The sequence below is a fragment of the Leptonychotes weddellii genome, chromosome 6 (assembly GCF_054177405.1).
Source record: "Leptonychotes weddellii isolate Sample4059 chromosome 6, ASM5417740v2, whole genome shotgun sequence".
Classification (NCBI taxonomy): domain Eukaryota; kingdom Metazoa; phylum Chordata; class Mammalia; order Carnivora; family Phocidae; genus Leptonychotes; species Leptonychotes weddellii.
Genome location: NC_138374.1, coordinates 5,840,402 through 5,867,541, shown reverse-complemented (window position 1 = coordinate 5,867,541; position 27,140 = coordinate 5,840,402). Strand labels below are relative to the sequence as shown.

General features: G+C 47.8%; 1 protein-coding gene across 1 annotated transcript in view; it reads right to left on the bottom strand.

Annotated features, from left to right (window-relative positions):
* Positions 1-6: 6 nt before the first annotated feature.
* The window catches only part of DHX32 (DEAH-box helicase 32 (putative)), a gene marked incomplete at its 3' end in the record, with an annotated part of 47,791 nt that continues 20,657 nt past the window's right edge, over positions 7-27,140 (bottom strand). Inside the window, exons 3-10 of the mRNA XM_081823308.1 lie at positions 22,362-22,555; positions 17,859-18,231; positions 12,748-12,993; positions 11,148-11,247; positions 10,902-11,060; positions 2,684-2,875; positions 1,708-1,857; positions 7-137 (exon numbers count right to left, since the gene is read on the bottom strand). Coding sequence (XP_081679434.1) covers positions 7-137; positions 1,708-1,857; positions 2,684-2,875; positions 10,902-11,060; positions 11,148-11,247; positions 12,748-12,993; positions 17,859-18,231; positions 22,362-22,555 — 1,545 coding nt within the window. The remainder of the gene's footprint in view (positions 138-1,707; positions 1,858-2,683; positions 2,876-10,901; positions 11,061-11,147; positions 11,248-12,747; positions 12,994-17,858; positions 18,232-22,361; positions 22,556-27,140) is intronic.

Sequence of the window (27,140 nt, the reverse complement as noted above, 5' to 3'; positions counted from 1 at the left end):
CTTTGAGCCAAAAGCAGGTTCTGCACAGGGGAGCTCGATTCGCTTGACAATTTCTAAGAGTTCAGCTCGGATAACGTCTGCCATCCTGAGAGCACAGCAGTTGAGGAAGTAATCATGACACCACTTTTCAACACAGTCTGGCAAGGAAAGAAGAAATGATTTGCCATAAGCGGTAAGAGCCCCAGCCGGGAAGGAGGTGTGATCTCTGTGTCCTCTGCCCGCCTCGCCTCAAGAGGAGGTCATGTGAGCGGGTGGGAGGGAGGCTGCAGGGACAGGGGCTGGCTGGCAGGACCTGCACTGGCCGTGGGGGTTCTGGAAGCCCACTGAGCTGTGGGAGCAGCATGTTCTAGTGCCGACCAGTGTAGCCCCCTTCATCGGCAGCTCTGAAGGGGGACAGAGGAGGGTGTCTCTGACCGTTTGGCTCGTGTAAGAACAGTGAGGATGTACCCGGCCCCAGCATTTATTCAAACTAGGAGGGGCAGGTCTACGGTAGAAGTTCCCCTGAGCCATGAAAATATCTCAACGTGTTTATAAGAAAAGGATTACTACTAGGCTGATTTGGGAATTCTGTTAAGCTCATCTACCCGCTCTAGCTGCAAATTTTATATTAAAATTCAGTCATCTGGTTCAGTTTGAAGTTAATGCTTTCTTGCTACCCGTAGTTACTTAGGATGGACCTGGAGTTCTGTCTTGTGCTGGGAATGCACCTGGCCTTGGCACAGCAGGGAGGAGACCCCGGTTGACCCTGTCCTGTGCCCTCAGGCCGCCTCAGCAACAAGAGCATGTACTTGGGCAAACAATGGCACCCACCGTCCTTGCTCTCAAAAGATGCCACCAAGGTCCCCCTATCCTTGCTGGCTCCACTGACTTTATCTTCTCAGCTCTGAAAAATTAACTCCCCACTCTCTATAGCGGTACTGCCATTCAAACTGCCATGTCATCTTTTTCAGCTCACTTTTCATCCTGTCCACCAGAGCAAAGGAGGTAAAAGATGCTTCATGGAAAACAAAGGTTCCCTTGCTGGAAGGGAGCCCCTCACTGGCTGCCTTTGGAGGCCCCAGCCTGCGCCCGCTGCTCTGCCCTGCCCGCCCCTCAGGATCCTCTTCCTGTCTTTAAGGGAGGAGGGTGTTCTAGCTCCTTTTTCGTCGGGTCCCCCTCGGGGAAGTTCACACGCTCACTGTCGGGCTCACTGTCGGCTAGCATCAGGACTTCTGCCTCAGCTTTTCCACATGCCCTCCCCTCCCCTCCCCTTGGCCAAGTTCCAGTCCAGTTCTCTCCAGCCCCCCTCAGCACACCCACCGACTCCTTCCTAGTATCTGAGGCCCGGGGTGGTTGGTTTGGTTTGGTTCTGAATGTCCGTATTCTCTCTCCGCCTAGGAGTGAATGTGGATGTTAGGGAAAGCACAAAGCACAGCTCTGACCCCAGGGCACTTGGAGATGGCAGTTCTTTCTTCCCCCGACCCTGGAGGGTGGGAGCTGTGCCGTGCAAGTCTCTGTGGCCCCATGTCATCCATGCCGACCTAGCTCCCTGAGGGCTGGCCGGGCTGAGCGCTGGGGTTCCAACGCACGGCAGCGAGCACAGCCAGACCCTCAAGCGCCAGCCCCTCGGGTGACCAACAGGGCTAGAGAAGGGTGAACAACAACTCAGCTTTCTTTGGGGAAGGAAAGGTGGAAATTAGATGCTCCGAATCACAAGCGTTCACTTACTTTCACTGGCAGAGTTCAGAGCTATGTCTTGGTAGGCCTTGTAAATGTTGATGAGGGTAAAGTGATCTCCTTCGGGATGTAAAAACATCTTCCAACAAGTCAAGGCAGCCTCCTCAGCTCCATGTGGCAGATTTGAGAAGCAGTTGGGAGCTTTAAGATGCAAAAGGTCACAAGGTCAGCGAGACTGGAGACCTCTGACCTGAGCACAACACGCAGAGGGAAGGGCTCACTGCTGTGCATCTAGAACCGCTCCCATTTCTCTGAATAAATGTTATTCTTGCTTACTTAGAAATCAGAGACTTAGGATGTTATCATCATGTTTTTGTCCCTGTTTATGTTTGCCTCTGTCAGGTATAGTGAGTCCCCTGCTGGTACCACAGTCAGAGCAGGGGGGCCCCCGGGGACTGGAGCTACTCAGGCCCAGCCACAGCCTTTGGCCTGAGCTGCCAGTAAAAGAAATCATTAAAACACAGAAAGCAAGAAGAATGAAGGAGGTAGGAAATAAAAACAGAAACGCATCACTCTTTGGGGAAGAACACTTCTAGTGACACATTTTTCTTTCAATGAGTAATTCACTGGATTTTGATTTTTTTCATATTAAGATAATTTGTGGGGCGCCTGGGTGGCTCAGCTGTTAAGCATCTGCCTTTGTCTCGGGTCATGATCCCAGGGTCCTGGGATCGAGCCCCGCATCGGGCTCCCTGCTCAGCGGGAAGCCTGCTTCTCCCTCTCCCACTCCCCCTGCTCTCTCTTTCTCTGTCAAATAAATAAATAAAATCTTTAAAAAAAAAAAAAAGATAATTCGTCTAACTTTCTACCTTTTAAATCTATTAAAGTACTTAATTATCACTTCAAAGGGTTAAATGAATTGGTCAAAGTCTCTGTTAGGTTCTTAAAATATTTCAAACAGATCTCACTTAAATCTAGACCTGGGACGAACTGACAGCACAAAGGAGCCGTGCTCCCAGAGGAGTACCTGTCACCATGGCCGCGATCGTCAGCATCTCCTCCACACAGTCAAATTCACAGGATGCTAGGATAGACTTTGAGAGCTGTGGGTCAAGAGGAAACTCCGACATGATGATCCCAAACTCCGAGAGATTCCCATCATTGTCCAGTGCGGCCAGGTAATCCAAGTCTTCCAGAGCCTGCATCAGACTTTCTGGGGCTAGCAGAGAAAAAAATCATCACCCATCTCCTAGAACCAAGATGGGGTGACAAGTCCTGGGCCTCCCCTCACATGAAACAACCAAACAGTGGGCAAGACATGTGAAATGACAGCTTGCAAGACAAAGAACGTCAGGCAGTGAAGGACAGTGATTCCTGAGAGGGGGACGCTAATGAGGTGAGCACCATGACTGCCCAGTGTAAGGCCTTGAAAGAGTTTCCCGGCTGCAGTGCCAGAAGTGGACCCAGATGGAGCCTGCTGGAGTTATGAAGTTGGTGCGGAGGGTCCAAGGAGGCTAAGGTGGCCAGAGCTTGCAGGTGGGACTACCTGATGGGAGAGAGCCATACAGAGACAGGACTTGGAAGATCCACGAAAGGTCTCCTCGATTCGTCAGCGGAGCACGCGGAAGAAACTATGTCGGGTCACAGAACCATCCAGAGGATTAGAGGGACAGTGCCGTCTCCTGACACGGGATCTAGGATACTGCCCACTTCTACCCACTGGGCTGGGAAATCGCAGTTATGGGGCCCCGGGTAGGAGAAGCAGAAGGGAAGAATCCCCGCCCCCCACCCCTGATGTGCACTCTCCAGTGCCAGCTAACAGAGCTTAAAACCAGGACCTGAAAGGATCATCCTGCAACCCAGGATAAAGGTCAAAAGTATTTATAGGAACACAAAATATCCAATATGCAACACAGCAAAATGTACAATGTCTAGCATCCAATAAATTACGTAGAGGCATGAAGAGCAGGAAAATACAGTCCCATAATAAAGAGAAAAATTAATCAACTGAAACTGACCCAGAACCTGCAGAGATGACAGAAATAGGCAAGGATGTTTAAGAGTTACTTGCCGGTGCAAATAAGGGCAGAAGGCTGATTTTCTCCAGATCTGTATTTCTTAAGTTTATAGAACATCAGTAATGGTGTGGTGTTTATCACATATGCTTAATCCCCACCAAAAAAGATAATCCATTTGTTCAAAGCAAGGTACTCTCCTTGCCCTTGCAGAGTAAGAGGAGATCAATAAGTACGTGTGTGTTTCATCTGTCGGGCAGGTGGTACAGCAATAAAGGCCACACAAAGAAGCAAACCACACAGTATTAAGCTGCTGTCGTGTTCTACCCCAGACACTGAAGGATTTCCGAGCACCTCCAGATCACTTTCATGTGTCTCAACTCTCGCAGGTACATTGTGAGCAGGAGATGAATATGATGGGGACCCAAGCAGCAATTTCACCTACTTGCATCTGGGAGTTCAATGTAACAAATAGTAAAAATTTTCTTATTTGCTGTTCAAACACCGACCACTAAGCTACTTATCAAAATTTCAGGCCAACTGTGTAACTCAAAGGCCAGTCACCAACTCAGATTTGCTACAATCCCCTCGTTGCTAACAAGATGCCATGAAAACAACAGGAGAAACCACTGCTGTGGATGGAGATATGGCTCGCTGAGGGTGACATGCAGTTCGTCAAGTCTCTAGTCCTTTCGCTGCAGAAGAGCAGAGCAGGTAACGGGCCTGATCTCAACCTGAGACGCATCGGTCGCAAGCAGATCAGTTCTGGAAAAGCAGGTGTCAGGGCTGCCAGAGGCTCTAAGAAGCAGCCCCCTGCGAACCTGCCTGGACTCCAGACGCCCGCTGAACGACCTGGAGCACAGCTTTAATCCCCGACTGGGAGAGAAGAACTTTAACTTCCCTATTGCTTTCGAATTCTCTCATTGAGATTGAACCACTGAGCAGCGCAGGGCTCCCAGGAGATTCCTGTCCTTCCCCGCGTTCTGCTCCCCCAGTCCCGCCTGGGTGCTGGCATGGAGCACTGGTGCGCTCCTCGTTCCTTCTTGGACACCCCTGGGCAACGAGGAGACCTTGAGAGGCCACAGTCCCGGCAAGGAGACAGATGGGCTATTTAGCAAAAAAAAAGTCCAAGAGTTCTCTCAGTGAGCCATGAAATGAAGGAACAGCTGACCTGCTGGCGAAGGTGTGAGACGCAGTCATAGAAACACGCATCTCAGATTAAACACAGCAGGAGCGGGTTGCGAGCACAAACTTAATTACTGAAAACTGTTTAGAAACCAATTTCTATAAATCAGCAAAGCTGCTGCATTGTAACTTACAGGATCTTTGGCAACTGTCCCCGTAAGCATCTGGCTCCGCAGCTGGGCTCTGTCCCCAAAGGGCAACTACTCCTTGTTTTTATGCCCTGCAGCTCAGTTGGTGGCACACAGGATTACGAAATAACTTCCTAATTCTGCTCCCGTCCTAACACCAGAAGAGGATGTTCTTGGGGTTTTATTATATCAGAAGGAACATTACACAGGTGAAAGAACAACAATAAATAACTGAATAGGATTTGCTAATATTACGTCCACACTTTAAGACATCTCCCCAGTGTGGCTCATAAAACGGTCTCAGCTAAACAGCAGAAGGGTGTAGACGAGGCTCTTCACAGCAGCGTCGTTTAAGTGCGGGCCATGGGAAACAGTGCTAACAGATGTCGTGCCGGAGCAGAACCGGGCAGGGGGTGTCTCTTGGTCAGCAGTCCCCATGGTTGATTCCTTTCTTTCCCAAGACCCCTTAACCTACTCTCTAACCAATAAGGATACTGGATTAAGGTTCGGTTGGCGTCGCTAGAGTTGGAAAGGATCTGAGAGATAGGGGGGCCTCCACTGGTCACCGGGAGAGACGCGTTTTCAGCGCCATGCCCACGGCAAGGTGACTCCTTACGGGTAGCAGCAGACCCTTTTGTCCCCAGCCCTGCCACGGACGGGGTTCTCGGGCTGCAGCACGAGGCAGGGAGCCCTCTGAGCTTACCGCTCCGTGCTGTGCCCTGGAAGGACAGCCTCGCAGACCAGAGAGCCTCTGGCACCTCCCGTCACTCCCGCCCAGCCCAGGCCTAGGAAAGGACTAAGGGGAAGAAGGGAGCGGAGTCCATCTCCAGGGGCTGCCTTGCTGGCTGTTGGTTAGTGGACTTATTTCCTTCTAAGGATAACACTCAACTCATTCACTCACTTCCTCTCAAGCCACATGTGAGTGTCTTGTGATTGTGGCATTTGCAAGGCCCCAGGGGCAGGGACACATGTGGGCGGATGGGCCCAACCTTGGCCCTCCTGGAGCTGGAGGTCTTAGGAGGGAGACCCACATATAAACCAACGACCAATTTCCAGTGTCCGGAGATGCAATTTTACCCGACTGGCCTCTTCTCAAGGAAGTGCACCCCCAGTCCTAGGGAAGCACGATTTTGTAGCACGTGACCACCTCCCAGACTACCGCTAACCTCCAGACACGGCTGCCTGGGTCAGGGTGGACCCTGCTCAACCCAAGCCAGTGACGCTCTCCGGGGGTGGGGGGCGGGGGTTCAGAGTCTGGATCAAGAGAAGCTGAGGGGTTTCCAGGGGCTGACTTGGAGAATACAGCTGAGATTCTGCCATGAGGACTGACGAGAGAGAGCAAAGGAGAAAAACCAAGAGACCCAGAGATGAGACCCCGTGTGCCAAGGTTGTTCAAGTCTCTGTTTTCTTAAGTGTTCCTGAGGCTTGACTTCCTTCTCACCCTGGATTTCACAGGACACCCCAATGTCCTTATGATCCTTCACTTGTGTTTACGCTAGCGTGAACCGCATTGCTGGCACCGTGTCCAGAGGAATTCTAACTAATACACCACAGCATAATAATTCAGGTGCCGCTGGAGCTTCGAAAAGGTAGGGGCCAAGCTGGCCTATGGAAGGAACAAGAACGGCTGCCCTCAAAGCTCTCACCGTGTGCCAGGTACTTGCATTCATCACACACACACGGAGAAAGACGACAGAGAGAAATAAAGTCACAGCTTGAGAGGACTAAAGAAAAAAGGAAGTTTCTGGTCCCAACTGGTTTTAGGACTGGGACTTGGGCATCGTGCACAGTGCACAGAGGGGAGACGCTGAGGAATCAGGAGATGGCTCTGGGCTGACGGTGTAGACTCTAAAGTCTTGGGACTTCTAGGAAACGGGTTTACGAGTTTGGCTCTGAAGAGGCCAGGACGGGCAGGCTTCTGTTTCCTCAAATTTCAAAGGACATGCTCATAAAGCCTGGCAATTGCCCAACCTCACCCTCTACACACTACACACAGCACTTCGGCATAAATCATCTCCTGTGAGCCTCTAGGAGCCCCTGACACGAGAGGGCACACACCGTATCCTCATGCCACAGATGAAGAAAAGCTAAGTGACGTGCCAGAGACACAGGCCTCAGCAGCCTGTCTCCGCGCTGCACGACGGGGACGGGGGCCCGGGCCTTTGCACCTGCTGTGTGTCTTCTGGCTCCAAGCCGGACGCTCTGCTGTGAGCAGCCTGGGGCTGCCTCCGAACGCCTGCAGCTCCGTATCTGCTTCTCACACGGTGAAAACTGCCCTTTGTAGGGACTCTGCCGCTCAGGGCCCAAGGCCTGTTTCGGAGCTCAGGTAGGAGTCACACAGGTGGGGACAGCTACAGGATTTACTATAGGCCAGTCACGTAAATGGATTTATATTGCCAACTCTATGGGCCAATTACTTTGATTATGCTCACACTCAGATGAAGAAACTGAGGCCCAAGGGGGTGACACAATGCTGGATGTGACACGGGAGTGGGGGGCCGGGGCCAGAGCCCTGGCAGTCTGCTTGGGAGCCCGAGCTCCCTGGTGCGGCCCCTCATCCGGGGCCCCTCTGCCCGGCGGGCCAAGCACGGCCCAGTCCCACAGCTCGCCACAGCTTAATTAACAACAGCGTCCCCTTCTGCCCTCCAACATCCTGGCCTGGAGAGAGAGTCCCGTGCTCACAGGACCCATGACAAGCCTAATGCGAATCAAGAGCTGAAAATGCTTCCATTCTCTGCCTTCTAAAATCTCTCCCATTCTCCCTCTTCACTGAAGTGAAGAAAAAGTACTTTGTGCCTCTTTTCCACACTCCCACCCCGCCACCTGAATACAGCAACAAACTCTGCAAGTGCGACCGTCGCTGACGTGGACACCTGGACGGGGGCTTCCTGCCCGTGTGGCATCGGCCTCTCTGCTCACGTCCGGGGCTGTCAGGGGGGCTGGGGGGTGTGCGGCGAGGCCGTCTGCGAGCACCAGCACATGCACGTGGCGTCTGCAGCCCCTTGTGCCCCTGCTCTCCTCTGAGTACAGATGGTCACATTTAAAGACCCTTTTGCAAACCCCGAAGCGAAATGCCCCATTTCCAGTGCTGCAGAGACAAGCAGAGGCACTTCGCCAGCGTGCACACGATCGAGGCTTTCCTGCGGCAGACGGGATTCCAGAAGATCCTGACTCCTCTGGGGAACTTCCTGCAGCATCACCGCAGATCAAGCCCCTGCAGCATCTCTAAGCCCTCGTCCTGCCGACTCCCAACACTGGCGTCCACGGCCGCGGCGTGATTCTGTCCCTGTGTCCTTGCCCGCCTCCCCGAATGCTCGGTCTCGTCCTGCACACCACGTCTGGCCAGTCTGTGTGTGGGTTCATTCTTCCCGGATCATTCCAAAGCCAGTCGTCTCACCCACACGAGCTCTGCACCCAGACACAAAGATGACATTTGGTGCAGGCTGGTACGTTGCAGCTAGTTTGTCCCCAGTTTCGGTGTAGGTGCCATTGCTTCCCAGAAGGAAACGTGTGCTCAGTTGACCCTGGGCCTCCTGATCCACATCAACAGTGATGGTGTCGCTCGTGATGGAGGTCAATCTTCAGCACCAGGGAAGAAAAAACAATGGACGCTCTTTTTGTCCTTTTTAAGAGATCTTTATCAAGGGAGTTCAATGAATAGCCTGTAGCCTAGTTATGCCAAATTCATTTTCACATGGCTCATGAATCCTGAAAAGGGTAACAGGTTTGCTGCATTTGCATATTTCAATGGGAAGTTGAATTAAATGCACCAGCTGCAAGCATCATCTTTTTTTCCTCCTAAAATGATGAGCCAGAGTGACTCCACAGTTAGCTTTTCCCCCAGCACAGCAGAACACAGTCCTGTGCGTACTGTCGGGAGACAACAATAAGCCGCCGCCCTAACCTCGGTCCCCGGTGACCAGCTCCGGGCCTAAGCAGCGCAGACGGGGCCCCCGGGGAAACACAGGGTTCTCTGCACTGCTGTGCTTTGCTGTCCGCTTCTCCCTTCACGGCAAGCTCACCGAACAGCCGCTGTCCGCAGCCAAGAAGACGCCTAGGGAGTCAACACGTGCTGATTCGGGGCCTAAGAGACGAGCAGGGGAGCTGGGCAGCCATTTTCCCGAAAACGAAGCGTGTTTCTTCAGAGCTCGGTCTCTGGAAGGTCTCTGCAGGGGTCACTGTGGCCAACTGGCCTCCCGCAAAGTCGTCCGAAGCTCTGAGGTCACCGAGGAGAAACCCGAGAAATGGGGGCACGTGGCAGAGACCCTCACTTTCTTCCTCAGTGGTCAGAAGGACACCTGGGAGAGGAGGGGGCGGCTGGAAAGTGACGGCACGGAGGCCACGGGAAGGAGGCCACCAGCACGGCCGGCCTGCCTGGGCCCCCGGCCCCCACCCGTCTAGCTCGCCACAGTTCCCGTGGCGGGGGGGCGGGAGGGGGGCAGCGGAAGGCATCCCTTCCTGTTGAAGCCCCGGCAGGCCGCGCTCAACAAGCCGCATCTGAGCCGCCCCTGCCGGCTCGGGGGTGGGGCGCTGGAGGTCTGGGGGTGCAGTGGAGAAGCGCCAGACAACTCCCCAAGGAAAAGAGGGCACAGACGACTGGGAGAGATGTTGAGGCCCATGGGGCTCCGCTGTGTTTAAGGAGACACTCTCAAGAGTGTTCACCCTCTCCGTCTGTGTACGTGACCTGATTTCTGTGACTCAGTTTCCTCATCTGTAAAATGGAGCGAATCAGAGCATTTGCCTCAGAGGCTTGTTGCAGCTTTGAACTATGTCTGTGCGGCCCATACAGAGGGTACTGCCGTTCTCCCTGAGAGGACAGGCAGATGTTTAAATGGACAAGAACAAGGAGAGCATTTGCTACTTTCAGCCTTTCTTTGCCGGCTGACGGCTGACGGTTTAAACTCCATAGCCAGTGCCACCCCCCAGACCTTGCAGGCAGAGCGGAAGAGCGTTTGCCCACCAGGTAGGAGAAGCCAACCGGGAATGTGCGAGAAGGCGGGAGGCTAAGAAGAGAAGGTCCCGGCTTCCCTTCCTGAGCTCAGCATGTGGCGTGGCCGCCCCACACACTGCTGAAGCCGCCTGTCCCGTGCTTTCTCGGCCTTTCCGCAGCACCCTGCTGGTGCCCCAGAGAGCAGCCGCCGTCCCAGCGAGGGGGGGGCGGCCCTGGAGGGGAGAACGCCGGCACCTCCTGGGTGACGGGACCCACCAGAGGAGAGATTCCCCCGGAGAACCGTGACCGGCCTGTAACTAGTCTCAGCCCTAGGTTCAAGAACCTAACCCCTTCACAGGAGAGCTGGACCGTAATTACAAAGGAGGGAACTTCTAGGGGGGCTCCCCCGTGTGACAGAGTGATGCAGGAGGAAGGACTGTAGGCTGACACACGTCCCACCAGGAAACCTGAAAGCTGCCAGAAGTCGCCTGCCCTCGCAGACGCCACACTCAGACCCCAGCAGGCCCCTCGGGCCCACCCTCCTGGGCTCCCGGCTCCCATGGCAGACCATCCTCCACTGCCTCAGGGCAGGGATTTCTAGAGGCTTTTAAAAAGATTCCTTCAGAAGGTGCCTGGGTGGCTCAGTTGGTTAAGCGACTGCCTTCGGCTCAGGTCATGCTCCTGGAGTCCCGGGATCGAGTCCCACGTCGGGCTCCCTGCTCAGCAGGGAGTCTGCCTCTCTCTCTGACCCTGCCCCCTCTCATGCTCTCTGTCTCTCATTCTCTCTCTCGCAAATAAGTAAAACCTTAAAAAAAAAAAAAAATTCCTTCAAAGAACGTTTGCCTCTAAAGGGAAAAATGCTTCCGTACACACGCCCGCCACCCCACACTTGCCTGCACTGCCGAGGGCCACCTGCTCTCCGGCCCGGGCCTGGACAGGAGGCAAGGAGGCCCGTCTTGGCCCCGCGCCCCGCGAGCACAAAGCTACCTGGTCTGTTCATGAAGTCGCAGTGGCCTAAGCCCGCGATGTCTATTCTCTTCAGGAAGAGCACCATGCTGGTGAGGTTGGCTTCCTGCATTTCCACCGGCTTCAGTGGCCGCATGTCTTTGGAAGCAAATTCCTCAGAGTACAGACAGAAGAGTTTTCCTAGAAGAAACCAAGGAGAGTGGTTTTAATGTCTCTAGGTTGCCTTCGTTCAGGAATATACAGCAGTCTTCGTGATCGTGGTGCTACCTGAAGAAGACGAACCGAGAATCTGCTTGCGTATCTCCGCTTGGCTTTGGCTGATGGGCTGCGTGATGAGTGAGTCTGCTCTTATTCTAGGGTTGTACACCTTTAAATGGAGACACAGCAACTTTAGCATCAGATCACTCAAGATTTCGCAGGCTCGCTGTACCGGAGGGGAGCGTGTGGTTTGCAGCATTTGGTGAAATGCTCTGCTATGGACTCATTCTCTCTGGACCATCTTTATTATTGTTTCACTTGCCTTGAGATAGAAACTGCTAGCACCTTAACAAATGGATTTCAAGTTGTCTGCTTTCATTGTAGGTTCCATAAATATGGGACCTCTGCACCATCTCCTGAAATGCTAGCGGTGTCACTTCTCAAAGCACGACCCTGTGATGACAACAGATCGGCATCCACCACACGGAGGAAAGCATTATCATCGGTCGGTGCGTCTCTTCAAGGTTCTATTCAAATTGTGATCTCAGCGGTCTGACCTTGATAATAATATGCTGAGATTTTCCGGTCATATCAGCTCAGACAAAAACTGCATATGGCACCAACAGTGATTTTTTTTTTTTCTTACGGGGGCTGGAGGGGGGCAAGTAATAGCCCTGGGTTCTCTGAATGGTGGACTAATTCAGTAAGAGCCCAAACTGGTTCCAAGGGAACCTTCAGAATGGTTGGAATTGCTCTGTCGCAATAAGATACTCAGAAGACCCGGTTTCCTCGAGGGATAAAAGCATACGTAATCTCTAATAAGGTGAAACGGATCAATACTTGGGTAGGTTCCTTCAGTTCTTAAATGCTAGGATTTCTTAAGTTCCAGTGTCTTTGAGAGTTTGAGATATCCTACTTCCCTTTTTCCTAATTTTCTTCTTTAAAGGTAGTTATAAAAAATATTTTTAAAACTTTAGAATTTTATCATATCAACATTAAAGCTAAAACTTGGTAAGATTAAAGTCCGTGTACTTGAAACTAATTTCTGGTAAATCACCTCAGGGAAGAGGCTAATCATTTTGATAACGGGGCTACCAAAAATACTCAGTGGATGGACCATAGGGAAAGGTTGGTTTAAGAGTCCAGTAATTTGCCTTGCTAGCACCAGAGCTTAAGAAAAACCACTGACAAGGAGAGCCATCATCTTTATAGTTGTGTCTTTTCTTTTTTTTTTTTTTTTTAAGATTTTATTTATTTATTTGACAGAGAGAGACACAGTGAGAGAGGGAATACAAGCAGGAGGAGTGGGAGAGGGAGAAGCAGGCTTCCCCGCTGAGCAGGGAGCCCGATGCGGGGCTCGATCCCAGGACCCTGGGATCATGACCTGAGCCGAAGGCAGACGCTCAACGACTGAGCCACCCAGGCGCCCCTAGTTGTGTCTTTTCTAAAGACGTCTTCCTGTGACACCTCCGTCAACTCAGTTTGGGGATTACCTACATGCTAAGGAAAGGCAGTAATGGGTAAACAAGACTCGCAATACTTTCCCTTTCCACACAGGAGCCAGAGACTCCCCAGATCCCATGCTTCATCCTCACTTCCCCAGTGGGCATAGTGGCAGGAACCCAAGGACAATGATCAGCAGATGGTTTACCGACTCGACGATAATTACCTTTCTCCTTTCCACACCCACATCAATAACAAATTTGACTGTGTTGCTCCAGATCAAAGACTCCCCAGAGCTCGCAGTTAACACCACTCTTCTCTGATAAACTTGGCATCTTTTTTCTGTTTCATCATTTGGCTTGAACAATGCACATTTGTCTTTTGGATACAAAGGAATAACTACCAGCTCTCCAAGATCTGGGTTTAAGTTCGATCCTTCTTGACAGATGATTTCATAGGCTTTCTCAATATCCTAAAGTAAAAAATAACATCAGCCATGAGAATAAACATGTCACAAACAACTTTATTACTTAAAAAAAGGTCTAATTAAATAAAACTATAGGCAAAAGCCGCATAATGTATACAAGGAAAGAAATACCTGTGTCGTCTATGTGAATCATTACGTGAGGATGTAACTGGACAAGAACATTTCTTTGGGGAAGTTAAATATAATTTATTAACAATTTCATGGCTTTTTAAGTCCAAAATGGTTTTCCTCTTGTGAAATGTACTACCCTGTGCCTTCATGCATTTATCCTATGCTTCTAGCTTGATGCATTTTCTCAAATCCATTACCAATGACGGGAAAACCAAAGTTATTTTCACATCAGTGATGATGCATCACTGTGAACTAAATGGTGACAGAGTAGAGAATTATAAAACAATCTCTGGGCTTCCAATAAAAACATATACACATAAACATTCTGTAATCAGGGTCTCTGGGTCACTCTGAAAGCTGTCTTGACCCATTAGTACTTTAAGACAGCACACATGCAATGAAGTAGGCAGGAAATATTCACTGCTAATTCACACACCTTGGCATGATTCAGGCATTTAGAAATATCCTTTTAAATTGTTTCACTGCCAAATGTATTGAAAAAAAAAGTAAATTATTTCCCTTAAAACTATACATAAGTAACTAACTAGTGCAAAATGCTCAACAGGCAAGGCATTTTAGATAGTATTTTTCTATTTCTCAAATACAACTAGTTTTTTAAGACCTCATATAAAAAAGATGTCACTTAATTTAATTCTTACACCTTTTTTATTTATGTTTCTAAAATTTCTACTTTCTTAAGGGCCCAACAAACTACCAAATGGAAGAAGCCTCATTTCATTCATTAGATTTCACTAAAACTCTAAAAAAAAAAAAAAAAAAGATGACTTTCCGTGACCGTTCAAGTTTTAAGACCTATTCCGTTTTCCAGTGCGCTAGCTCACTCACTCTCCTTCCTTCGTTTATTTGCAGAAGAGGGTTAACAGAAGGGTTTTGTAGACCGATCTGCCTGGAAAAATGGCATCATGGGTGAGCTGTCTGAAAGTTATTCCTGAGCCGCAGGGAGGCCCCAGGAAGCGGGGCAGAGGCCTCCACGTGAGGTGTCCAGTTACATTCTTCTGTGTACATGTCCCACAGAGGTGGCTTCCTGGCGGCAGAGGTCTACCAAGCAGAGTGTAACCGTGGATCATAATGAATGAAAACTTGCCGAATGGGACAATCGGAACAAACTTACAATTCTGATCATGCCATCATCGTATGTGAGAACAGCCTGTTAGACAGGGACAGCAGGAACGTGGGCTGTGTGTCCCTGCCGCTGGCCGCAGCTCAGCACCCCAGGACATCCCCCGTTCCTCCCAGCAGGCTGCCCACAGGTGCTACTGGTCTTGGAGATGGACACAGATTCCAGCAGCCCGCTTGTGAGCAATTATTTTTCAAAATAAACCTTCAAACTGGACCCAAACGTTTCTCTTATTCTCTTAGAATACTGTTAAAAGGTAATTTGGCCGCTCATTTTTTATTTGCTTCTAGTTACTAAACCTTCTTGGTTGTAGGCGGGTTCTTAGGTTGAGTTTTGTTCCGAATGGAGAAAGAAAAAGGCATAAAAAAATCTTCAAAAGCAAAAAAGCGGAGCAAATAGAAACCGACGCTGTATGTGGTTCAGACTCCTCAGGCTCAGCTGACAGGGCTTTGAGGCCATAACCTTCAGAATTTGAAAAAAAAAAAAAAAAATGCTCAACATACGAATCTGGTGCTTCCAACCTCTTATTCATTTCCTTCTTACCCAACGGGTACAGTGCACTGACCTATGGGGGGGCCTTCCTAGGATTCCCTGCAAAGTCATGGAAAGCACAAGACACACTGAAGGGAGATCCCTCCAAATGAAAGGCCCGAAACCACACAGAGCACTTCCCAGAAACCCTTCAACCTGACGGTGCCTTTCTGGAGTGGTTTAGATGGGCACAGGAATTGGGCTGATAGGACCATAAATCTCAACTTTGCTCTCTACGTAACGTATTTCACTTTTCCAGGTTAGAAGACAGGTGATGAGGAAACGAGAAACACTGAGGGCTCAAAGCCTCGATCACGTGTGAAGACGTGGGGCAGCACGGGGCCGTGGGGACTAATCCACAGCTGGTGAGGGTCAGGCCAGCGCTTACAGCACGTGGGGCACCGAGTGCTCACCAACCCAAAATGCTGCAGAGTATTTCTACAATTATAAATGTAGCTCTTAACATAGAAAATGACCAGCAGCACGTTTCTGTTCATGTACTTAACTGCTTGCGTTCCTAGGACACTTAACTGCCATGGCAGATTTGAAAGTTTTATATAGAAATTAAGAAAGCTTCAAATAGTACGGGAGGAAAATGATCAATAGCTGTTAACATGGATTTCAGAGCAAGGCAAATTTTCCCAAAGAGACAAATTGTAAGACCGCAGGAAAGGAATATCTTTTTTTTTTTTTTTTTTTGAGAGAGAGAGAGTGCACAAGCCAGGGTGGGGCATGGAGGGGAGAGGGAGAACTTTAAGCAGACTCCACACTCCCCACAGAGCCCAACATCCCAAGACCCAGAGATCATGACCTGAGCCGAAACCAGGAGCCGGATGCTTAACAGACTGAGCTACCCAGACGCCCCAGGAGAGGAATATCTTAATGGTAATGCTGACAGAAGTGGTGAAGAAGAAAAGAGGAATGTCTGTCAGGAGATGAACTGTGTCCAGTTTGTTGGGGGGAGGCGGGGAGAAGCAGACACCAGCTGTGGAGTTCGGAGCCGAACTGGGAGGGAAAACTGGTCCGGCAGAGGTATGCTGAAGCACGACGCTGCCAAGCCAGGTCTCTGCCTGAGCCTGTGGACCCCGGGGGGCCTCCTGCAGAGACCCCAGGACCCGGGTCAGACCTGCAGCCCCTGCCCAACATCGCAAGACTATGGTTTCTTCACAGGAAATGTCTTTCTGGTCCAACTTCATGAAAGATTATATGCCTCTGTAAGCCCTGGGGTTAGACTCCCAGCCTGGGTAAAAATGCATCTCCTAAAGTCTGACATTTCAAAAGTCACCATGTCATTAATTACAGCTTATATTAAACTTATAAGAATCAACTACCTTTCTTAAGACCATCCATCCACTATCCCCAATTCTGTTATGAACTTTATTTTTCAAAAACCCATTTTGGGGGGCACGTGGGTGGCTCAGTCAGTTAAGCGCCAACTCTTGATTTTGGCTCAGGTCATGGGATGGAGCCCTGTGTCAGGCTCTGCGTTCAGCATGTCTCTCTCCCTCTGCTCCCCCCTCCCCCAATCTCTCTAAAATAAAATCTTAAAAAAAAATCCATTTGGGAATTTTTGCTTACTCTGACTTGAAGAAGGACTACTCATTCTACCAGTCTTAATTATACTCCCCCCCTCCAGAAACTTAGGTCTTCTTTTTCACCTAGCGACTGACATTGACACTGGCTAATTCTGCCATTCTCCCCTTTCTAAGTCTTCTACGGGCTACACTGAGAACCTTTAATCATCTTCATAAATCCTTCTCTTGGCTGCTTAATCATTTTATTACTTTCCTCAGGACTTTCTTGACTATCTTGAATCATGCACGATTAGGAAATGGTAATAGAATAAATCACTGTAATAGGTAAAAGAACAAATTATATAATCTATAGATGAAAAATTGATAAACATGCTGTAGTTATCATATATCTGAGATTTTAAATTACTTTCTTTATGGAAGCAGGTAAAATCTGTCTAAAGTTCCTGAAGCTAGGAGGGTCAGTCATCCTTTATGCTCTGAATGTAAAACGGAATAAATACTTCTGTAAGTTATTTCTGAAAGCATGTGAAACTTAAGATTCTGATGGAGAGCTCAGAAACTTGTCTTTGTTCAGCTGGTGGCTGAGCCAATCAATTTCCTTTTTGGTTTCTACTTAGTCACTGGAATCACTACGTATTTGGGTCATGGTCCAAAAACTAGTACTTTTACTGAGTAAGATGATGGGTAGGAAAACAAAGACCAGGAAATTAGTCTCTAAGAAGAAAGGTATAATTCTTGAGATTCTGGAGGCTTCTAGATTCGGCCAACAGAGTGCTAGAAGGGAAGGAGGCCACTGTACAGCTGCAATTAAAAACAAAAACAAAATCCAAAGGAACCCCAAATGGCATCTTGAGGATGTAAAAGCAATAACAGATGCTCAGTTACACATTTCGAATTGTTCTTTTGAAAGCACATCTAGAATCCAAATCAGATTTTTCTCATTCATCTTTTAAGAAGAGGAGCCCAGTGTAGGAAGAAAGCCTTCCGGGAACGCTATACATTTTATTTTTCTGCCTCACACCCCACTGACTATTGTAGGAACATCTGTGGGAACTTTTTTTGTTCCTTTGCCCTATGTCAAGTGCTTAGGGGACAGTCCTCCTCTACAGCAAACACTCCTGGTCACACAGGAGACCACCAAGAGGGTGACAGGGGTCAGCGTGCATCTTCTCTCCAAGACCATCCAAGCATGCGGGCGCAGCAGGGGCTGGGCATCTCGGGCAGCCTGAGACCCGGCCCAAGAGCTCTGGAGACCCCCCACTGTGGAGTCCCGAGCACCTCCCCTGTCCCCTGCTCTCACAGCTCGTGATTTCACAAGCCCTCCCGTGTCCTCTGCTCAGAACCTGTCTTATTTACCCTGCCGGCATGGCTTCTCGAGTACTTTAAAAAAAAAAAAAAGGTGTGTTGGAACCAAATATTTAAACAATGAGTCAGTAAACGGACACCTGGATGTTAATTATTAAAAGCTTCCCAACGAGGTTAAAAGGTTCCCCCTAAGGAACCCGAGGCCTCTGTGAGGTCAGAATATGACTTACGTGTTCACAGGCCAGAAAGACTGCAATGTCCCCCTTCTCACCGGACTGGTGAATTTCAAAGATAAGGCGTAAAATAGACTCAAAAGACTCCTTCTGAGCCCCGCTCAGGTACACAACCTCCACAGGGTGCTGCTTTTTCACTTCTATGAGAGGCACGTTTCCGTAGTAAGAGCTGAGTTTGCTGATCAGGTGTGGCGAGGAGTTAATTATGAGCTTCAGTTCCGGGCGTGCCAGTAACACATCCTTCAGAAGTCCGAGTAACACGTCGGTGGCAATGCTTCTTTCATGGACGTCGTCCAAGATGATGACCCCGTAGCTGCCCAAAAAAGGGCTGGACATCATCTCTCTCTGCAACATGTCATCCGTACAATACCTACGAAGAAGCAGTAGGAAAGTCAGAGGCCCTCAGGAAAAGTCGGAGACTCCAAACACCACCACAAATGCCTCGGCTACACCCTCTCTCTAACTGAGGGGTTAGTGTGACATCATCACACGTTACTACCGACTCTGGTCTAAAAACAAATTATTTAAATCTGTGCTACTTCCTTCATGTTAGAAATTAAATCTATTCCCTTCTCAGCAAAAACTCATCTAAGCACCGATCTTACGGGGAGAAATGCTCTCTGCCAGGAGGATGCGGTGTGTTATGGAAATACACCAAGGCTTCATTAAAAAGAGGAAGGTGGTGACTTATTTAAAACGCCTCTAGACTCAGCAAGGCCTGGGCCTTCCAGATGATCAGGTAACGCTAAGGGAATACTAAGGCTCAATCCTAAAACAATATAAACCTTCAATTTTCTCCATAACACAGAGATCTACTTCCTATCTTTGTGTTATAAAGACCATGTGTACAGTGCTTTAAAAAGTGCTGCTCCTGATAACTATTAAAAAAAAAAATAGATTGTTAAGGTTTCAGGAAATGTAGTTTATATTTCAAATTCCTAAAACAGACTTTCTGAAAGCTAAAAATAAAATATAGGATAGTTTTATTAATATTTTCCAAAATTAAATGTATTGAATTTGACCTTGAATGAAAATATGAGTAATTCTTTTAAAATCTATGTTTTCTAGGGGGTCCATATTTGAAATTTATGTGTCACTTCTACAAGTCTGGATACCTGGTTCAGAAAGACTATTTTTTAGGGATATAATATTTGGGTACCCACTATTTCAAAAAAGGTCACGAAAAAGCTTACAGAAGAATTAAGATGTTATATACAACATCCAAAAAAAATGGTACTAGGCATAAAGATTATATTTACTAAGGGTCTATTACGTGCCTGATAAATTAGATACTAAGGGGTTACAAAAAAAATGAAAAAGACAATAGCAAGTATAGAACACTGCCTTCCATAATCAACAGGTCACTTTAAAGCCTCTCATTTAAATAGCTATTCAATCTGAGCTTTTTAAAAATTATGGTTAGCATAGTTCTCTAAGAAAATGAATCTGGTTCCGCTTTACCTAGATAATGAAAATTTAGCCAACATGTACAAGGTGCTCACACTTGTCAGCCCCACGGATTAGCTCGTTTTGCCCTCACAACAACCCTGTGAGCAGGCAGAGTAAGCACCCCATCTTACGGACAAGGAAGCCTGAGCCCGGAGCGGTCAGGTGGCCAGTGAGGGGCTCAGGGGAGCAAGTGGTGGGGACAGTCCTCTTACAGCCATGCTGCCTCCTCTTCAGAGCACAGAATACCAGGAGGGAGATGGGGGAGCTACTCTCTTTTATCATACGGCTTTTCACTAGTTTGAGCCTCTTTGCTGTGACTCCAACTCTGTTAGCATCAACCGGAGTACCTGCTGACTCTGCACCGGCTGGGGGCTGTCAGCCTGGAGAAGAACGAACAGTCTCCCAGCCACGAGAATAATGGCAAAGTGCAGATACAAACGACAGTGTGAGGGCCAGGCCCCCCAGCCAAGTCAGCAGGAAGCAGAACCTGTTGGGGCCACGGCAGGCCACCAAGTCCCACCGCCTCCCGACGTGCACCTGCACCTCAGCAGCCCCACAGCTGAAAGCTGTTGTCCTTACTAAGAGGGAATGCTACATGCAGATAGGAACTAAAAAGAAGTCAACGTAAATTTTAGCCCTTCCTTTGGCTGTCACGATTGAATGCTTGGGTGGGGGGGGGGGAGGGCTTTCCAGAAAAACATCACATGGAAGCCAAGTCCCAGCTGAGAGAGGTGTCTTCGACCTACTCTGACAACATTATTAGATTTCTCCACAATTATTTCTCTCTGTGGCTTTCTAAAAAAACAAATATATACTTGGTCCATATTAACAATACTGTAATATTTCATTTAAAAAGTGACTACATCCAAGAGTTCCTGCCAAAAGGTTTTCAAAGTCCAGATGGCATTAAAGATATAAAAATACCTATAATAACTTTAGACTATAGTCAGAGTTGTCCTTTAATTAATACCATGACCATCTGAAAGGCCACTTCAAAATGTAAAAGATAAAGAATGAATCTGTCAAGCTTGGGGATCCTTCACTCCTTCTGGGTCAGGATGTCCTGCCCTCTCCAACTCCAGCAGGGAGGTTTTAACCTAGTTAATCTGTATCATTCACAGATCATTTGCATAATAGAGAGTTTATGCATATATACGAATCTGATGACTCGGGGACACCGTGGCTATAAAAGCAGAAGGTGACAGATCTCCAAGAAGTTCAAGTCCTATCGCTGTTGATGGAAAGATTCCCTATGGTTTAACACTAGCCCGAAGACCTGTAGCTTCCATTCTTGAAGATAAACATTTGAAGGAAAGCAGCTTAGTACTAACCAAATGAGTCGCATGGCCTTTCTGAATGGGAAAAGTCTCCAGACTTTACCACTAGAGGCTCCAGGCTCTCTAGCCAGCTAGGAGAGGGCACTACTCCTTCTTTCCACTAGCAAATTGGTTGAATGTTCTCTATGAAACAAGCATGTCAGATGCTGGGGATATGAGGAGGCAAGAGCCAGCACCGCTGTGCTACACCGTACCACACCACACCACACCACACCACACCACACCAAACTGTACTACACACCACACCATACCACACCGTACCACACCGTACCGCACCACACCACACCACACGACACCACACCGTACCACACCACACCACAGCATACCACACAACACCACACACCAAACCACACCACACTGTACCACACCAAACTGTACTACACACCACACCGTACCACACCACACCGTACCGCACCACACCACACCACACGACACCACACACCAAACCACATCACACCGTACCACACCAAACTGTACTACACACCACACCACACGACACCACACTGTACCACACCACACCACACCATACATCATACACCATACAACACCGTACCATAACACATCACATCGTATCACCCCATACCACCCCACACACCATACCATACGACACACCATACCACACCGTACCATACATCACACCGTATCATGCCACACCATACCATACCACACAGTACTATACCACAGACCACACCACACAGTACCACACCACACCATACCATATATACCATCCCTGTTACACTAAAGCAGAGCCTCCCCAACGGTGTGTCACATAAAGGAGCTACAGACGTGCGAATATACTGTTCCTAAGACACTTGTCTCCTCAGCCCTTGGAGTGGTCAGGCAGTGCCTGGGGCAGCTGAAGCCCTTGGGATGGCCAAGCAGCTTTGACCATTTCCTTGAGGTGCTGTTAGATATGTTCACTTTCTAGGTGGGCTATGATATAAGACTTCTTGAGAAACACTGGCCCAGAGCACTGCTTTTTTTCAATTATATTTTTTCTTTTCTCTTTTCCTCTGTGTGTTAAGCTCTTAGAACCCTCTGTGCAAAGGAAATCTCACAGTAAAGCTAAAAACAGAGATAAAAAGATGCCTTTCTCCCTCAGCTTGTGGTAGCTACTGAGAAGGATCCTGGGAACCTATAAAACTCTGAAAAGTAGAGTTAGACAAACACTGATCAAACCTGCCATGTGGAGGCTGGTACCAAGTTTTATAGAGGTCCGGCTGAGTATTTTCTAAGGTACGGTACAGGAGGGTGAAGGGAAGCCTTCCTGGAGTAGGTGACCCTTGCATGGGGTCTTGCATGCCCAGAAGGAATTAGCCAACCCCAGAAGAGCCATCGGCATTCCAAGCAGAGGGCACAGGGGCACAAGAGGACCACACGTATGTGTCAGCTTGGCTGTTGCACAGATAACTTGTACGGACCCATCATGAGGAGCTTGAGAAGCCCAAGCTTGAGGGCCTCTGGGTCCAACCTAACAAGTCATACCTTTTCCCTGAGGATTATGGGGAGATACAGAAGAAGTTTAGACAAGAAATTCCTGATGATGTCCGTGTAGGAAAACCGCCAGTGCACCTCTGGCTGGAGACGGAGCGGCCCATTACTAGGACACATTATAGATGTCTAAAATGTAGAACACAAGAACACGCTCCTCTAGGATGGTAGAACACAAGCCGAGCGTCATCAGGCACAGCAGGCCCAAGCTCCCCACACCCACCTCAGGATGGTTTCGCTGGTGCAGCAGTTTTCAAAGGGGATCATGTAGCCAACTTCATGGCCAATGTTCACATCCATCTCGTCTGCCACGCGGAGGGCGAGCTGCACCGCCGTGGGCTTGTGGACCTGTGTGCACACCACGCCCCCGTGCTGGTAGTGGATGGAGAGGCAGTACTCGGCGCACCACTGAGGAACCTTTCACGGGGAAAATGAGACAGGATCAGCTTCCTCTGGGAGAACCACCAAAAGACCAGGGTTCATCTTATAAATAATTGTTTCTTCCACCAGTGAATCACCAGGGGGCTATGCTACATCTCACTCAGTGAAAATCTGAACCATCTGTGCTTATGCACAGAATCATTCCTATTAAAAAGTTTAAGGGTTAGCAGGGACTGGGAAAGTTTGACTTCCTCCAGATGAAAAAAAAATGCAGATAAAAATAAAAGCAAAATAAAAAAAAAGATTTTTAACCTCAGCTGGGTTTCTGAAAAGACTCATGTATTTACAGGCTGTTATTTTCTTCCTGGTTACAAGAGAGCTCCATCAAAAATATGGCTTCTGGTTACACTGTATGTTAACTAGGTTGAATTTAAGTAAAATCTAAAAAAAATATGGCTTCTGGTATCAACTACTATGTTTTAAGCAATGTAAATATCAGCATTTCGATGAAAAATAGTGACTCCAAATTAAAGCATGCACATTTAAACCTAAATGATCATAACAAAATAACCAGATAAGCCTACTCAACATTTCCCTGGTAACAGAAGCTAAAAGGAAATCTCACAGCGTTTAACAGCTAAATACGATGTAAAATAAGCCCACTGAGCTAGTCAACCAATCCATCCAGATTTGGAAAGAGTCAATTCCAAGGCTGCTGTTGAGTCATTTATATTAAAAATCCTTTTACTGAAAATGTATTATAGAGCAATTGGCTTTATCAAGTTCATTTGTGCAATAATGAGTAGAGTAGAAAGTACTTGTTTCATCTGTATGCTGTAACCTTAGGCACTGCCTAAGTAAGCCATGCTTTCTTACACGTGTCTTTAAAATAAATCATTCCAAGAGGGTTTTTAAATAGATCTAAGGTACTAAAAGGTTTTAACATGTTTAATTATTTTGAGACGTGCTATTTAGTAGAGCCATCACAGAACTCCTAGATTATAATCCTCACTACAATTTGAAAAATAAACATAACCAGAAATCATAAGTAACTCCAAAATGAACTGCTATAGAATGCTAATCCCTAATGATTAATAGTGCAAATGTAGTTCCTTCATTTTAAGATAGGTGTCAGCCTTGTCAAAAGGTTGAAAACTAATCAGTAATTAATTTATTCAGCACCCACTTTGTTCTGTGAAAGATGAAGGTTTAAGGTACTGCACCCAGAAAATGTGGAATCAGGGCACAGCAGGGAAGGACGAGGTACTCCAGGGACCAAAGTCCAGACTTCCAGGCCTGGCTTGCTACTAGTTCATTATTTGGTTTGTTTGTTTAGTAATCTCTTCACCCAAGGTGGGGCTTGAACTCACGACCCTGAGACCAAGAGTTGTACGCTCTTCTGACTGAGTCAGCCAGGCGCCCCAACTAGTTTGTTATTTGTAAATCACAGTTTCTCTAAGCTTCAGTTTCTTCTCCATAAAATGGGTTGAAGGGATGAGTTACCTTTGAGTCTAAGCTCCTGGGACATTTGCTCCACAAGGCTTACTTAGATCCCATAGGGCACTACCCAACGACCATACACTGATGACCCTTCCTGCCGCTGCTGGTCTGTTCCTGGGGTCCACCCGGCCCGCCACGCTATGAGCTCTGGGAGACCAGAGACCGGTCTATCTTGGTCACCAAATAATCTCAAGTAATTTTACTCAATAAATATTTGATGAATGAACAAATTCCTTATACTTTCCAAAAATATTTTAAAAGCCTATGATTCTGTATGCTCTACCTTGAATTGCTTCACCGTCACCAGATCACCCCACTGGGAATTGACATAAATTTTTCATTTTTTTTTTCACACAAATTTTCTGTCCCCTCATTCCCTAGCAAGTAATTTTTAATTCTTGCCAAACCCTTGCTTTTTAACCTGATTCCCTTCATATCACGGTCCACTCTCTAGGTGTCTGGCTGAGACTTTAAATATCATTCTTGTGAAAACCGTATTAAAACCATTCGTTTGAGGGGCGCCTGGGTGGCTCAGTTGGTTACGCGTCTGCCTTCGGCTCAGGTCATGATCCCGGAGTCAGGTTCTCTGCTCAGCGGGGAGTCTGCTTCTCCCTCTGCCCCTCAGCCTGCTCATGCTCTCTCTCTCTCTCTCTCAAATAAATAAAATAAAATAAAACCATTTGTTTGAATTTTTGTCTCCCCACTAGACTAGAGAGTCCTTAAGCTGTGTGGTGTGTGTGGTTCATATTTTCCCCAATCCTTAACAGAGGGCCTGACACACATAATAGGGATAATAAATATTTGGATGGATGGAAGGTTAAGGATATCGTAATAATAATCAGAGGAAGAAAAGGAAAAGGCTTGGACTCAGAACTGAGAAGTAATAAAACCAAGGGACATTTAACTACAAAGAAAGCATGAGTAGTACTCACAAGCTGAGTAACTATGCATAAGAAGAAACAAATATTCTAAGATTTCTAACTAAGAATAGTAGGGTGAGTATCACCAACCATCAAGAATAGAAAACTGGAAAGTAAAATAAAATGAATGAAGCTAAACGGCAGAGGGTGCGTTTGTGAGGGAGCGAGGAGCTAGGAGGGGAGGGAGACGACCTTTGACCTTCGCGAGTGAGGAAAGTGTTAGGTCAGGTTGTTAAGGGTGCACATCCAGGTGTAGCTAACCTGAGAGCAACTGACAAACAGGCCAGGAGTGCCGAGGGGCCGGAGCTCGAGGTAGGCGTAGGGATCACAGGATTTCAGAGCTGGAGGAAATCTCTGGAAGGCACGTCAGCCACACCCTCATTTTACACACGAGCAAAGTCTTAGAAGGGTGCCTTGCCTGAGTCCTACTGCCAGTGTGCAGCCCAGCCCGAACTGGTCTCAATCCTCCTGCTTCTCGTCTAGCGTAATTTCCACCACACGCAGGTGCTTCCAAGCATCTTCATACAAAGGTGACAATGGAAGCCGCGAGACTCTCAGCTGTCAACATGTTTAATTAATCACTCTTTCCAGGCTAACGACAGTGTCAACACACAACACTATGATGACCACCCGCACTGTTTTACACAGGGAGAACTGTTGCTGAAATTACGCCATCCAGTTTCCCTAGAACATCTGAATATATTCAACATGGTTATTATTCTACGATCCAGGATAGCTGGCTTTCAAAGTCTGGAATGCTACATGATTCAAACAATTACGGGCCACGTTCCCAAGCTACTGATGGGGATTTTGACTGCATTTCTTTTCTATCCACTCATATAAACAAATGCTGCAAGATTAGATTATTATAGGGCATTTATAATGGTATAAATGTCATATAGGTCTGGAAGTGCAATAAATATAACAATCCAACAGTCTTCATTGTCCTTTTTTGCCCCCCTCCACAACTGAGCGAATTATTTCACCTACAAGGCAAAAAAATTGAGAAGTGGGAACAGCTCTTCTAAATTATATCCGTTAAAATAACCAGTGAAAGACTGGCCACATGCATACTGTGCTTAATGTGGGGATGTTTGCTGACACAGCCGAATGACAGGTGGAGCGCAAGCCACGGCTCACTGCAGACAGCCCACTCAGGTGTCGCTCTGACTGCACACGACGCACAGCCCCTGCGGGAACAGTTACACATGGACGGTAGCAGCGAGTGATGCTCACGCACAGGAAAGGAAATACGAACTCACCTGTCCTGCTCAGTACAATTCCTCTGGCTTTATGCACCTTCTGGATCACTAAGCCAGCCAAGGCGCATTGTCAAGTGTGATACCTTAGCAAACTCAAGTATCGGCTGAAAAAAGTATGATTCAGCAACTGCTAGAAATGTGGACATTTCATCATTTCCAGGGACACCAGAATTACAGCGTCACAGGGCATGCCTGCATTCTCTGTGCCAACAATAAACACTGTGGCCTTCTGTGGCCTGATTCTGATTCCCCTCTGGGAGTGGCTTTTTCTTTGTCCCAATATACCTTAGCCTCTCACCAATGAGTTATGCACCTGTTCGAGAGTTCACCCTCCATGGTTTCTCTGCGGAAGATGGTCCCCTGCCCCCTGGCATCCAGAACATATTATAAGTTGTTACCACAAGAACCTGGACAGCTTAACTACCTACAGCTTTCTATAAATCATTTGGCTTTACTCTTTGTAGAGAGAAACACTGAGTACTAGGCCACTTTGTGCCTTAAGTACCACTTCAGAACTTAGCAAAAGGGCACCTGGGTGGCTCAGTCGGTTAAGTGTCTGCTTTCAGCTCAGGTCATGATCCCAGGGTTCTGGGATCGAGCCCCACTTCAGGCTCCCTGCTCAGCGAGGAGCCTGCTTTTCCCTCTCCTTCTTCCCCCTGCTTGTGCTCTGTCAAATAAAATTAAAAGAAAAAAAAAAGGAACTTAGCAAAAGACGTACAATCTGGTGAACAAAATAGGAAACCGTTTTTTTTTTTTTTTGCATTTATTCTATGCAGAATTTATTCCCGGGCCCATAAGGTTTTGTTTCTTCAGTTTCTTCTGGGATAGCTTTTTCTTCTGTGCAACCTCCTCTTTTGGTTTAGGGAACAATCTGGTCTTCTTCAGTCAGGATGATCACTCCGTGTGGCAGGGCGAGCTCACGTAGGGGTGAATCCAACC